At 42.0% G+C, this 15,783-nt stretch overlaps 1 protein-coding gene across 1 annotated transcript in view; it reads right to left on the bottom strand.

The window, feature by feature from the left end:
• DNAJC3 (DnaJ heat shock protein family (Hsp40) member C3) overlaps positions 1-15,024 on the bottom strand; it is a 39,904-nt gene extending 24,880 nt beyond the window's left edge. The window contains exons 1-4 of the mRNA XM_069878682.1: positions 14,873-15,024; positions 9,058-9,168; positions 5,223-5,347; positions 4,053-4,127 (exon numbers count right to left, since the gene is read on the bottom strand). Coding sequence (XP_069734783.1) covers positions 4,053-4,127; positions 5,223-5,347; positions 9,058-9,168; positions 14,873-14,954 — 393 coding nt within the window. The 5' untranslated portion in view covers positions 14,955-15,024. The remainder of the gene's footprint in view (positions 1-4,052; positions 4,128-5,222; positions 5,348-9,057; positions 9,169-14,872) is intronic.
• Positions 15,025-15,783: the final 759 nt, after the last annotated feature.

The raw sequence follows: 15,783 nt of genomic DNA, 5'->3' as shown, positions 1-15,783 counted from the left end.
TAAATGTTTGATCTACCTTAAATTATCAGTAAATCAATACTAGCCATATACTATGAGCAATGACCTCCTGAAGTCACCTAAGACTTCTACATAATCCCTATTCCATCCTGGGCACTCTGAACACAAGTATTAGACCCCCTATTAGACCTATTGGAAATTTTATTACCTTCTAGGTCCTAGATTTCCAAACTGGTAGCTGAGTTGCAAAGGAAAAAGCTAAAGAGCTTCTAAAGATTAACGAGCTGTGATTCTGCATGGCTAGAGAGAAAAAAAAAACAACGAAAAAACTGGTCCACGTAACAAACTTCGGCTTGGTGCATCTGTCAGCCAAAGGAGAGGTTTCTAGAAACACAGTATTGCTTAACACATCAAGGCATAAGTCTGAATCACCCCTTTCAGCCAAGAAGAAAGTACAGAGGAGGAAACAAAAAAGGCATTCTAAAAATAACTCATGAAGGCTGGGGTTTCAAGAGATTCTGCTCCTGAAAGGAGTACTCCCATCCTTCCCAGTCAGGCATTCCCACCGCCTGCTATCATACTGGCACTGCCTCATGGGACACCCAGTACCAATACACTACAGTGGGTAGAAACAAACAAAGGAACTGCTCTACTTCAACCATATAATTTTAAAGATGTTTAGGATGCTCAAGAAACTTTTTCTACATACTATAAAATGGCATACAAAGAACTTAAGAACATGATTTTTTTTTTCATTCTACAAGTCTAACAGTAAAATTGTCCTAAAGGACATGTATACGTGTATATGTAAAGGATAGTATCAATGGTTCTTTCAAGCTTTAAACAAAACTGTTGCTGTTATAAGCTCTGGAAGCTTACCTGTCAGCCTCCCCTCCATTTACACACGTAGGATTTTTCTTATTCTCTCTCCCTCAAAAACGACTGCATCTCCTAAACTGCTGAGATCCCTTAAAACTGCCTTTCAAGGAGCATGACACCCAAGAGAGAATGGAGGAGGGATGGGAAGAAGAAAAAGCTTCTCAGAGTCTCCACTGGGATTTGACAGACTCCAGGAATATGCCAGGAGAAAACAGCATTTTTCAGATGGCTCATTACATCAGTCACCCTGCAGTTCTGACAGGCATGGAAAGCAACACTGGTGACGCTGACTCTTAATGCAAGCATCATACAGAGAATTATAAACCACCTCACTCCTACATATCTGTCTTTGAGCAGCACTAGTAAAATTATTCTCCTTAGTTTCCACATCCTGACCTGGTTTATCCAACTGAAAACTGGGGAATATTTTAAAATCTGACCTACTCCCTTGAAGTAAGCACCTGACTCCAGCAATCAAACAATCTCCTGTGAGAAATCACACAAGAGATAACGCATCTACTATCATTCAAGGGCATACTATCTACTACAAAGAAGGCTGGCTTTACCAGAAGAAAGCCCATCTCATCTACACAACTATTCCCGCAGGAAACTTAACACTGAAGGCAAAAACCTCTCATATTTGACAGCCTGAAATTCATTTCTGTAAGTGTACGACATCCTCAGGACCACCTATTCTAAATAACATCCTGTAACCCCGCCAAGTAAAGAAAGAGGATTACTTTTGTTCAAATTAACATCTCCCTTTCAGTGAAGGGGGATGGATGGGGCCTTGAGCAGCCTGGTCTAATGGGAAGTGTCCCTGCCTATGGCAGAGGGGCTTGGAACAGAATGACCTTTAAGGTCCCTTCCAACCCAAACCATTCAATGGTTCTATGGTGTCAAGGTTTGTTTTGGTTTGGTTTTTAAATGCAGCACTTCCATCCCATCTGTCCACTCAACTTCTGCATCCTCAAAACATACCACCAGGCTGCTGCGTGCGTACTGACTTAGAGCGACTGTTTGCGGATTTAGAGCCTCTGCACCACGAATGCAGGACGGCCAGAGGTTTTCTTCAGTTCAGCACAATGTCTGCCAATGTGCTAAATGCTTACCCAGAATGAGAGCACTCTAGTCAGCCAAAGAGCAGAATCACAAATTACAAACCCTGTTCACACATAAAACATGCAATTTTAGGTATCCAAATCCACAATCAAATTCTAGCCTAAAAGCTATGGCAATTCCCCTGGTGTTTCTGACAGATCTACCCTAGCAGTAGAAGGAACTTTCATTTCAAGGTAAAACTTATACCTTCTGGCTTCTTTGACAACTGACTTATGAGTCAAAGCTTCCTAGTGGTTACTGTTTACCTTACCTTCTACCTATCACTTTCGGTAGCAAAGAGTCTGGATGTAAAAGTCTTGAAATCATTTGGAAAGATATTTAAGCTCTATCAGCTTTCCTCCTTCACTCCCTTCCTCTCATAAAAAAAACCCAAAACCACACATACACCCCCCCCAAAGAAACACAGAATGTTATTTTGTTATTTAACAGTGGCTTATTTTCCTTCAATATTGTACCTAACTGAAAACTGTGATCTTAAAAAAGGACTGCTCACCATATTCTCAAAGTACACAGGCAATACAGTTCACAAAACCAAGCAAACTGCAAGTAATATTTAGAACCAATATGGTATCTTCATAAGTCAGCTTTTTAGAAGAAACTGTTCTACTTCAGATTTAAAACTTGACTGAAGACTGAAACTATTTGACTGATCAAAGGTAGCAGTCTAAAGTTTTATAGCTGGTTTGGAAAAAAAGGCAAGTTACTTGGCAGTTGATTGGAGAAGTATTTTCATACACATTTAAGGAGTACTCCAACAGACAGTAACCACAGAGATGCATACGCAAACTCAGAATCAACACTGACATCACGTAATTGCTATTGCAGCAACTATGTCCTCAATTAATCAGAGCTGAACGACACTCTCCCACATAAGCAAACAGCAGAGATGCACTGCAATCACACGTGCAACTGCAGAACACACACTCCTAAAACTTACTGAGGGAGCAGCAGCAGCCAGAAGAGCCGTTGCTACATGAATTTCAGAATAAGCTATTGCAACTTTGCTACAAACACAAAGACTGCCTGGTGCATTTACACCTGCAAGAGCCATTCTTCCCAGCTGCCCTGCAGAGCATAGAGTATAACTGTTGTGGTTTTGTCATATGTACTCACTAGTAAGATTTTCATCAAACATTTGTAACCTGCAATGCAGAACTGCTTTGCCCATCAGTCTTCAAAGAAAGCCAACTAGACAGCACCAGTTACACTTGCAAATTCTATTTATTTTTGCATAAGGGACACACAAGCTGTTCAAACTAGGAGCTGTTGAAGCATAAGCAAGCACAAGAATGAATTTTACATATGTTCATGCTTACAGAAATTTTGTGCAATGCAGAGGTAAGAGTTTCACATATTCTCTAAGGAGTTCTGTTCTGGGGTTAAATCACCTTACTGTTGCAGCATGAGGCCAAAATGCACAAAACAACCACTGAAGGAAAAAACAATCCAAATGACTTTAAGCTGGATAATACTCAACTGTGTGTGTATGGAAACTCTGGGCACTCCTGATCATGTAGAGAAAGTACTGTCAACACATTCACAAAAGATGTAGACCTCCTCTGCAGATAAGGGGACACACAGATGAATGTCACTGAAATTCATTGATTCTAACAGCCCCGTGACTAAACTAAGAGCCCAGGATCCTTCTGCAATCAGTGAAGAGAGATAGGAACCTTCAAAGGTTGATCCATGAGGCCTCTAGTGATTTTCCAGGGTGACCTGAATTGACGTAAGGTTCAATTACATACTTTGAGTCTCATGTCACTTATCCTTTCTTTCTGAACGAAGACTGTTCCCTAGCATAGGTGGCATCAAGCAGAAATCATTAAGTACCAGACACACACAAAGGCAGACTTTTCAAAGTGCTTGCTACTCCATGCAACACCTTACGATTCCACCTTCATCACTGCACTCTAACTTTCTCAGTCTTGTATGACTAACAGGGAGTTTAGCTACAATACCTTTAAAGAACCAGAAAGACACACTCATATGGCATACATCCCGTATGATCTAGAGCACCAGAGTTGAGACCTTGGCTCAAAACCCGATTAATTAAAAGCAGTGACATACTTCAACTCAGGCCTCCAACTTACCACATTTTTAAAGTCATCCTCTGCTTCATCAAATTTCCCTTGCTTCAGCAGTAACTGCCCTCTCTGTAATCTTGCCTGAAATGAAACACAATTTCTTTTGATTTACAAGTTGTAATTCAGCAAATTATGAAAATAAGCTTCAGCTTCCTTGAGCAGCAAAAAAAAAAAAGTTTCATTTTACTACAGCAAGCAAGCCAAAACAGAGATCACAACACCCATTCTTTGCCTTTTCAATTTGCCAATGTTTTTATGAGGCCTCGTTGATGGTAAAGAATCACTCTGTCCAGAACTGAAGGACAAAAAGCAGCCAGTTTTTGAGTAGCTGCAACTCACCAGAACTCATTTGAAGACTTGCATAAAACAATGTGAATGTTCACCTTACATCACTTTTCTGACTATAACTGCCTACAGATTTTAAGAAATAAGCAGAAATAATAAATAATAAACAATCCCCACACTTGATTCTTTCACTAAACTTTCAGAATAACAGAAGCTAGGTAAAAAGACAAGCTAATGATTTAGAGGATTCTGATCTATCATGAGAATATTTTCATACAACAATGAATTCAATGTTTTCTCCTTCGCTGTAAGCTATACAGAACATGCAACTGTTCATGGAACAGGGAAACAAGAGAATGAGATGGAGAGGACTCCTGCATCAATGTCCGACTAGTGAGGCAGTTTCCACACATGATAAGCAAAAGTGAACAAAGGGCTAGTAATTCAGAACCTGTGATGATCCCATAGGAAGGCAGTGAGATTAGGATCATTCCTGTGGAGAAGGGATGCCACAAATCCAATGCTGATTAAAACAGAATAAAAACCAGAAGCATCTGTGCACTCTTCCCCCCCTGCCCATCGCTCTCAGAGAGCATGGCCTTGCTGACCCAGAGGAGAATAACCACAAGTGAGAGAAAGAAAGTGTTTAGCACAAACCCACGAGGGACATGAACTTAATACAACTACTATTAGTTGTTAGAATAACTGGCTAGACTACACTTGTCATAGCTGCAAATTCAAGCACATACACCATCACAATTATTTTATCCTATTTAAAGCCTTCTAAATTATAATGTATTTTCTATTTCTGTTCAGCAAAATCCGAAAAATCAACCTCCTTCCAAATGTTTTTTTAATGCTTGACCAATTTTCAGTTCCAATAATACTTACTGATGTGAAGTCCTGCTTTAATTCAACAACTTTACTTAAATCACGAATTGCTGCTTTAGATTTACCCATGGCTAAGTACACTGTGGCTCTTCGGTAATATGCGATGTAGTTATCAGGGTCTCCATCTGTAAGTGGAGAAACAGGAATCAGAATGCTATCTCAAAGCAACTGAAACTTTGGGTACGGTGAAACTATAATGACTAAAAATAAATTACCAGAGTTTTAAGTAACTGAGGAAAAATGATATTAATCAGTAGAACATAAAATTTGTAACATTATCCAAGCTGTAGGCCTACATTTGGAAGCATATTCACTTATTCTTCATCCCAGTTCCTGTCCATCCTATAGGATGCAAGCAAATAATCTCAGTGACCAATGTTACTCCAGCATTGAAACAGATGCACAAACCCTTTAGACATCCACTGGAATAACAGCAACGTCTTTCTTGGCTACTCAAGCGGGCACCAACACCTGCTCTCAACAGCAGTGAAATGCACATACATTATCAAAACCTGAAAGCTAACTCAAGGTCTACACATTCCATGCCCGCAAGTCAAACTTCCAAGATCAAGCAATTTTACACTCTCTAGGCTAGCATATGTATGTACACCCTTACAGAATACAAACAGCAGTCCCTGAAACCAAGAAGAATTTTCTTAATATCAATCTTGATGCAGTATTTCAAAGAAACAGACAATAGTTACTGCAGGTTGTTGAGGGAAGGTAACTCAAACCACTTAACGAACCATGCAGTAGGAGAGTAAACACTTTACTGTGCTATTAAAAAAAAAAAATCATCAAACCAGAATTTGTAGACAAGAACATTCCTATCTGAGGAACAAAACAAGTATTTCTCTTCCTTTTGTCATCTGAGGTTAAAGCTGAATTTTAAAATAAATGGAAAAAAAATAGTGTTGCCAAAAATCTTATGGTTGGTAACAGAGGATTACAGCTGGCCACTTCCATTACCAAAACACAAGTTCAGTTCTCACTCAAAAAGGTCTCTGCACCATCTTGGCTGTGGAAACACTAACGCCCAGCACTGTAATTAAATAACTCCCAAGCTTGTATGCCAGCATTATGGACATCCAAAGTAAATTCAAACAATACTCTGTTTTTTTAAAAGCAGTAACAAGTCCTACTGCATGCAATTAACTGTGTAGAGTAGACACAAATTGATAGCTGAAATAAAGGAACTTTATTAATACACAAAGGACAAAAGATAGGAATGAGCTAACCCAGAAAGCATATACCAGTACCAGATGAAAAACTTTATGACAGTCAGAATATGGTTTTGCCTTAGTTCCCCAGTAACAGTAATGAACAGTAATGAACAGAGAGAAGGTACGAGCCATGAGCTTGATGGGATTTAAGAAAGCTGAAAATTTAACTGTAGAGAAAAGGAATAGTAGTTTTTTCTTATTTTAGATGTTCACAAAAATAAGAACAGGCTGGCTAAGGCAAAGCAAAAAGATCTATTTACCTCACAAGTCTACAACGACGCAGTACAGGCAAAAAAGGACTACAGAAAATTTCTTCCCTCCTGCACAAACACAGTAGGCAAATCATGCTTAAAAATCTTTTCAAAAAGGCAAGATACAAAGAAGAAAGAAGTCTGATGAAATTTTAGGCCATCAGGCTCCAATCAACACCCAGCTAAGAATCCCATCAAGGTCACAATGGAGGTGATCACACTGGAGTTCTGCCAGCTGCTCAACACTGCTGGCAAAGCAGAGGGACTCACCCCATGCAGGCACCTCACTGCACATTCCGCCTCCCAGCACTGCTACCCTTGTACCACCACTAGTACTTGCATGGCCACAGACTGAACTACACAGAATCACAGAATCACCAGGTTGGAAGAGACCCACCGGATCATCGAGTCCAACCGTTCCCATCAAACACTAAACCATATCCCTCAGCACCTCGTCCACCCGTGCCTTAAACACCTCCAGGGAAGGTGACTCAGCCACCTCCCTGGGCAGCCTGTTCCAGTGCCCAATGACCCTTTCTGTAAAGAACGTTTTCCTAACGTCTAGCCTAAACCTCCCCTGGCGGAGCTTGAGGCCATTCCCTCTTGTCCTGTCCCCTGTCACTTGGGAGAAGAGGCCAGCACCCTCCTCTCTACAACCTCCTTTCAGGTAGTTGTAGAGAGCAATGAGGTCTCCCCTCAGCCTCCTCTTCTCCAGGCTAAACAAACCCAGCTCTCTCAGACGCTCCTCATAAGACCTGCTCTCCAGCCCTTTCACCAGCTTTGTTGCTCTTCTCTGGACTCGCTCCAGAGCCTCAACATCCTTCTTGTGGTGAGGGGCCCAGAACTGAACACAGGATTCGAGGAGCGGTCTCACCAGTGCCGAGTACAGAGGGAGGATAACCTCCCTGGACCTGCTGGTCACGCCGTTTCTGATACAAGCCAAGATGCCATTGGCCTTCTTGGCCACCTGGGCACACTGCTGGCTCATATTCAGTCGGTTGTCAACCAACACGCCCAGGTCCCTCTCCTCCAGGCAGCTTTCTAGACAGACTTCTCCTAGTCTGTAGCACTGCACAGGGTTGTTGTGCCCCAAGTGCAGGACCCGGCATTTGGCCTTGTTAAACCTCATGCCATTGGACTCAGCCCAGTGGTCCAGCCTGTTCAGATCCCTTTGCAGAGCCTCCCGACCCTCCAGCAGATCGACACTTCCACCCAGCTTAGTGAAGAGCTTACACTCTTCACCAAAACCAAGCTCAAGCCTGCCAACCAATAACAAAGGAATAAACCCCAATGTAACACTAACTCTGCTCCATCCCACAGGAATGCTTTGGCAGCAACACACAAGGAGAAAAGCACTAACAGGCTGCCTCCTGGTGGAATGACAAGCTTCCTGAGCACAGAAGAAGAGGAAGTTCCCTCGCCTCCACTCCCTTTATATAAGGGAAGTTGATTTGGAAGAACTCACAGGAAATATTAATATCTTCAAATCAGCAGATATTTCGTTTGCATTACACTATTAGACCAAGGCAAAAATAGAAATCTCAATAGGATGATTCATTACTTAGTATTATTCTTCTCACAGAGAGAAGGATGCACTTGTACACGTTATAATAAAGGCCAACAACTTTAAAAAACCCATCAAACTCCAAGCAGATAAGAACTTGTAGTTTTAATGGACACTGCTCTTTGCTGGTGCTGTCTGTCTCTACACTTCAATTCAAGGATTTTAACCAGCAAATTTGCTTTAAAAGCTAACATTTAACTCCTAAGCCTGTTGAAAATACAGAACACCAAAACAAGAACTCACTCACTAGTTAAGCATGAGAGAGACAGTAAATAGACTCTTCACTACCAGTTCAGTATCTCAAACTTCTAACATCAATTTCTCTGCTTCACTTCAAGATTTAATTTTAAAACAGAAAAGGAGGATATTTTAAATGTTGAATTTTTTACAGTGCCAGAGAGAAGAAAGCATGGATAAACTCAACCTTTCAAAGACATACTTCAAAAAACTTCATGAAGATAAAACCTAATCTTGATGGAATTAGAGGGAACCCCTCAAATGATACCAGAGTCAATTACAATTGCTTCAGTACAGTTGGCCTGCAGAATAGCAGTGACTTAGTGCTCATGTATCACTCAGTAAATCTAACTGTTTCTCCTATCAAGCAAAGCATAAATATTTTACTGCATCTCCATTGGCTCTCATCCAAACTGCTGCATAAAATGCCCCTATTTCTGTGACTCTCAGAACAGAATTTGCAAAAAAAGCAGGATACTTAATGAAGAAAACAGTAGGAAAAAGAGAAACCCTCACCCAAAGGTATTTTAATGCAAGAGTCACTTTCCTGAGATACCTACCTATAGCTGCATGGAAGTGAGACAAAGCATCTGCCAGCTGTCCAGCAGCCAATAACTTCTTTCCCATTTCAAGCTGTTTTTCTACTTCTGCATTTATTCCACATTCAGCTCCTTAAAGAAAAAAAAACAAAGATCAAGGCTTTGAATGACCACTTTATGTGTGTTGTATTACCACTCTACAAGTTTTGTGTAATCAAATGGTTATTGCTATATAAGCAGAAATCACTTCTTCACACGCTGAAAACCCCTGCAGCCTAATAAACAGGTAGCATGTATTCCCTGCCCCCAAGACAACATCAAAGTAAATAGATAAACACTGTAAAACACCACATCATGAGAAGGAACCAAATATGCATTTCTATTCCTGTCTATACTCAGCAACATACATTTGCACATCAAGCTTCATACATCAACTATAAACACAATTCAACAAAAATATATCACCATGCGGGCTTTCAATTTCAAAAGAATCTAGAAAAACATTCACAATGCATACAGAGCAAATACAAAAAGGCTTCAAGTTAAATGTCATGACCCTACTGATAATTTAGGATTCAACTGAGAATTGCAAGCTACTGCAAAGATTAGCTGCTAATCTTCTGCACTTTTGCCTCGTCTTTATCATTTCCAAGGCAAACGAAGCACATGTTTTCATATAAACAATTAAAATTCTCACTCCCTTCTCATTTATCCAGTAGTACCAGAATCACATCAAAGCAGTATGCTTCTGAAGTGCCAGTTTCAGTTTAAAGCTAGTAAATTGCTGCTGCTGCTCAGCCAACAGGGAAAGACTATTGTTGAGAAGAAACGAGCAGCTGAGTGCAAGTACATGCTGTACATACATCAATTCAGCCACAGAGTTTGTACAGCTTCCAGCATTCTTCAAATCAGGTCAGATTCTCTCAACTTATCAGTTTGACTATTAAAACTTGCACACTATAAACAGTTTTCTTTTACTAAGAGCATATCCTATGCATAAATTAAGTAAGGTATTATATTAAAACCCTGAATAAATACACCACATTAGAAAGCAATGAACTACAATTTCTAGGATCAATTTCTTTCACTGAGGTTTTTTCATCAGGCTAATTTGGATAGGCACTTGAATTAACATTAAAAACAAAAATGCAGCTGCACTTAAGTAATTTCTTAGACTATCTGCACAAATTGAGGGAAAGTATATCAAAACTTTTCACACTGAAAGATGATTAAATAAAGTATTTGCAATGAAAGAAGAATAATTTCTAACCACCAAGTCACCAAGATTTTAGAACTAAGAACACTCGGCACCCCAGATCTTAATTTATTTTACCTTTTCTACTCATTACTATGCTTCATAATCCTTTTAATTCTACGTTATAAGAAAATCATTAGCTGTCTATGCTGAAATGAACGCAACGCTCTCTGTATCCCTGGAAAAAGCTCGATCTGCTAAAAGATCTACAATAATCAGAAAACTGGATTCAAGGACTTCAGTGCAACTACTTGCTTCAGAACAATGTCAGCAAAGAAATTTTTTTTTTTTAATTAATGGAAATGACCTTATAAAACAAACTTGAAATTTCCAGTCAGTAATCTTGTTTCGTTTCAGTAGATGAAATTAAAATAGTAATTTCGTATCATATAGTCAGTTTGGGGAACTTATTAAGCAGCACATTTTAAAATCCATTCTAGGCACATACAGCTCTGAATAAAATATAAATAGCTCCACTAAGAGTGGAGAACTATATCTTGATAGCAATTTTTTCCACGCATATTATTCTACTTCAAGGTAGTTTTTGTGTGAACATTCAGTTTTCAGAAAAATGGACAGTAGTCTTTACTATTTTGCTTCTTCTCTAGTTAACGCTTTGATCATCGAGTAGCCCAATGTCCTCTAAAATAATAAAGCAATAAAAACCAAACAAGCAAACAAGAAAACCCACAAAGCAAACTGGAAAAAAAAAACCACTACAAACTTCCCTGGCTTTGGAAGTATACTAACAACCAGCCAGATATCAAACCATAAACAGACTGAAGTATATTTAATATGAGCCAAAACAAACAAGCAAAAGAATTCTTAACTTTCATCCCTCTCATCTCTTCCCACATATGAATATCCGAAACTTGTCAGTTCAGAGTGATAGTCTATAAGTGGGCTGTAAATTACTCTTCAAAGAACCTTCCATCCACCTATACATAGCGTTCAATTTTCACACTAAGCATCTGAAGGAGTGGCCTTGTTTCACATTTAGCCACATCAGGATAGCTCCAAGAATAGATTTTCCACAATTACCATGTACCTATATTATTCAGTGTCTTTCATACACATTGTGTTCAGTACAGTTTTACAGTTATGTAACGCTTTAGGCATGAGAGTTATCATTTTCCTGGAAAATACTGAAGATAAGTGAAGGAATGGAGAAAGGTAGCCATTAATATTAAACAGGTAACTCAAAAGCAGGAGCAACATGGATGGAGGGCAAAAAAGTACAGCAAACAGTGAAGGACTAAGTTCCCTGCAGAACAAGACTAACTATACTTGATATCCATTACAACCTGGCTCTGCAAGTTGCTGAACTTCATAAATCAATGCAGCAGCCTCCAGAAGCAGCCTATATAGTCAGTGTAACCATGACGGAAGGCAACAACTACCATAACTACTCAGGAACACCGTACACTGACCTGAGAGGGGAACAGCTGATTCATATAAATCTATCATTTATTCACTTTCTGGTTGTAGGCAAACAATTGCAAGCTGTTAATACAGACACAGGAGTCTAAGAGTCAAATTATGCACAACCTATTTGGGTACCTACTCACTTTTTGGTCTGGGAATGAACATAAGGACTCGAGTTCAATCAGCGATAAAAACAAACTGACCCCCGAGAGCTTTGTCCAACAGACAGATGGTCATCAGCGAGCTGGATACCAAGGGCCCAGTACTACAGCTGAAGATGTGATGTATGCTCAGCAAGAAACTAAGTTTAAGCGAGAGATATGCAAATATACTATTTATTTTTAAAACTTCCAAGTATCTTAATTTGAATGTAATTTCTAAAGCCTGCCTAATTGGTTTCTATTCACCAGTGACCTCAGACAACCATACAAAAGAGCTCAGCTGTCAAATCGAGTCAGATATTCCGGATAACTTCAGAGTCTACAGTCCTGGCACTGACACAAGACAGCACAAAAGTGCTACCACCCCTGACAACTCAAAGGAAGCCAGTCAGAAGGCACAACAAAGGTAAGCAAGTGCAGCTAACCTGTTTTTCCAGTTAAATACACCCACTTAGAGTAAATTATAACCTCCTGGCAGGTTTTTGTTTTATTAGGAATAACTGGTGCTGATACATGGGTACCTAAGTATATCAACATCGATTTTATCCTTATATAATCAGTCACATCCCCAGAGTAAAAAGCTTAAGGAAGCCCTCTGACATCAAAACAGTTTCAAGATTTTACATTTGTCCACACACTCCACTTTTTCCCCTATAGAATTTTCACCTACTTTCTTTTATATCTTGTCCCCAAGCTGAGAAATGGGACTATGAAAGTAAGCAGAATCAGTTCCAACTGCGCAACAGAAACATGCACGTCACTAATCTTAATTACAACGATCTAAACTTTTTTTCCATTATATATAGAGAAGAGCTTGATGATTGCATCATACGAGTGGGAGATTCTGCTTTTGGGGTGTTTATTGATCAGAATGACTCTATTTAGCACAGTAAATCTTCAGTTTGCTGCTATTTTTAAACAGATTTGGGCTTAGATTTTATGTGTGTCTGCAAGTGTGTTTTTGCAAGAATAAGACTGAATAAAATAAGAAGTAGCCAAGCAACCACAGTTTTAGAGCAATGTGAAAAGGCTAACAAAGAGCTTGAGAGCATTCGGGGAGCCACGTGTAACTCCCATCCATCGAGTTTTTACTCCCTCCATTTGCAAAGAAAATTGGTAAATAACTAGGATTAGCAAAGCAAAAAGCCATCCTTCCCAGTCTCTCTAGAGGCTTTCTTCCCCCTTCACAGGGCTATCTTTTGCAGTGTGGAGTGAGAAAGGAAAAGCCTCCCAAATCCAGGACAGAAACATATGGGAGGGGGTGACAAGAGAAAGGAGGTTAGGGCTCTGACAACAATTAACTGAGCCCTATATACATAGAAGCCTGTTTCTTCTTCTCCTTACTACTTTTCGTTTCTTTTACTACCTGCAAGGAGAAGAGGAACAATACTCCTTTATCCTTCTCAGCTGCCTCTTTTTGTTGTGATTACTGCAGACAAACAGCCATGAAGGATGAATCTTTCCAAGAGGTGATTTGTGTCAAATGGGACCTTATTCAACACAAGTAGGACATTCAAAGAGGAGGAGTTGAATAAACACTACACTAAGAGGTGAACTGCAGACTGCCACACTACCGTATACTCCAAAACCTTTCTAGTGAACTCATTTACCACCCAGATATAAATTTTTATTCATAGACATTGACTGTGAACTACAAAGTTAATACAGGCCGACTGTTCCACTGATTCATGAATTAGATAGCACAAGGCAGACCCCTACAATCAAGACATCAAGACGAGAATTTAAATGTGAATATTAACAACTTTAAGTTCAAAGACTAGTAACATGGGGGGCAGGGGGACCTCCATAGACTTACATAACAGAAAAACACCAAATATCCTAATTCATGAACTAAGAAATTAGTAAGCTCAGTAAATAAGATTCATAACCCTCCCCTGCTTTCCTGTAGGCCCCTTTTAAGTACTGAACAGCTTCTATAAACAGCAGCTTTCTCTTCCCTATGCTGAACAACCCCAGCTCTCTCAGCCTGTCTCACAGCGAAGGTGCTCCAGCCCTCTGATCATTTTCATGACCTTCCTCTGGACTTGCTCCAACAGATCCACGTCCTTCCTGGGCTGGAAAAAGCCTTTGAACTTGGAAACTGGACAGAATTCCTACAGAAGTGAGAAATTCGCAGGCGGCAGTAAACTAGCCAATGCTGTTACAGTTGAACTCCAGGACATCATGCCATTTTTCCAGACCTTGCAGCAGCTGGCACCCCATCAGCAGGCAATGGAAAACTAAGCCACATTAAGCAACACCACCAGGAACTCAGCTAAAACTAAACAGGCTATAAGCAGCAACACTATGCTCATTCATAGAATTGAACAGGTTGGAAAAGACCTTTGAGATCAAGCCCAACTGTACCTGTCCACTACTACACTATAACCCCAAGCACTTCATCTACCTGTCTTTTAAATACCTCCTGGAATGGTGACTCAACTACCTCCCTGGGCAGCCTCTACCCGTGCCTGAAAAAACATTCCATGAAGAAATTTTTCCTAACATCCAGTCTGAACCTCCCTTGGCACAACTTGAGGCCATTCCCTCTCATCACTTCTTACTTGGAGAAGTGACCAACACCCACCTCGCTACAACCTCCTTTCAGGTAGTTGTAGACAGCGATAAGGTCTCCTGTCAGTCTCCTCTTCTCTAGGCTAAGCAACCCAGTTCCCTCAGCTGTTCCTCATAAGACTTGTTCTCCAGCCCCTTCACCAGCTTCGCTCCCCTTCTCTGGGCATCCTCTAGCACCTCAATGTCTTGTTTGTAACCGAGAAGCCCAAAACCCAACGCAGTATTCGGGGTGGAGCCGAGTATAGGGGCAGAATCCCTTCCCTGGTCCTGCTGGCCACATCGTTCCCGACACAGGCAGCGATTACACACCCTCCTCCACAGCCCTGACGAGGTGCTGGCTCCCCACCTCCTCCCACCCTTCCCAGCCCCGGGGGCCGCCCGGCACCGCTACCCCAAGGACGAACCCCCTCCAGCCCCTCACCCTGGTACAGCAGATCGCACAGCACGAGCAGGAAGGGCAGCGCGGAGCCCAGGCGGCCTGCGGAGGCCGCGGGAGACACCATCTCTCTTCCCGCTCCCGGCCCCCGCGACGGCAAAACGGCGACCGCGGCGCCGCCACCGCCGCCGAGGGCTCCGACTGCTTCCGGGTTGGGTCGTGGGCGCCTCCGATTGGCCGAGCGGCGCGCCAGCCGCGCGTGCGCCCTCCCCGCGCGGGGTTGGGGGGGGAGGAGGGGGAGGCGCGCGCCTCCGCGCCTGCGCGGGCGAAGGGAAAGAAGGGGGCGGGAGCGGCGCCGGCTGGACGGAGGCGGAAGTGGCGTCTCTGGGGGAGAGGGAAGGTGGAGGGGGCGGGGAAGACTCTTCTGCGCCTGCGCACTAGGACGGAGCCGAGGGGGGCGGAGCGAGGGCCCTGCCCGCCATGTGGTGCGGTGACCGCGTTAGACGGGGCGAAGCGGCAGAGGGCACAGCTCTGCCGCCCCCCGAGGCCGAACACGCTGACAAATAGAATCACACAGTCATTGACTTGTTTGGGTGGGAAGGGACCTTCAAGCACATCCAGTTCCAGGGCACCTCACCTGTACAAAGCCCCATCCAACACATGCAGGGATGGGGCATCCACAACTTCCCTGGGGAACCTGTTCCAGTGCCTTGCCAAGAGCAACAAAGCTGGTGAAAGGGCTGGAGAACAGGCCTTATGAGGAGCGGCTGAGAGAGCTGGGGTTGTTTAGCCTGGAGAAGAGGAGGCTGAGGGGTGACCTCATTGCTCTCTACAACTACCTGAAAGGACGTTGTAGAGAGGAGGGTGCTGGCCTCTTCTCCCAAGTGACGGGGGACAGGACAAGAGGGAATGGCCTCAAGCTCCGCCAGGGGAGGTTTAGGCTAGACGTTAGGAAA

Source organism: Phaenicophaeus curvirostris, chromosome 1 (genome assembly GCF_032191515.1).
Source record: "Phaenicophaeus curvirostris isolate KB17595 chromosome 1, BPBGC_Pcur_1.0, whole genome shotgun sequence".
Lineage (NCBI taxonomy): Eukaryota > Metazoa > Chordata > Aves > Cuculiformes > Cuculidae > Phaenicophaeus > Phaenicophaeus curvirostris.
Note: the sequence above shows the minus strand (reverse complement) of the source record. Positions and strands in the feature narration are given on the sequence as shown.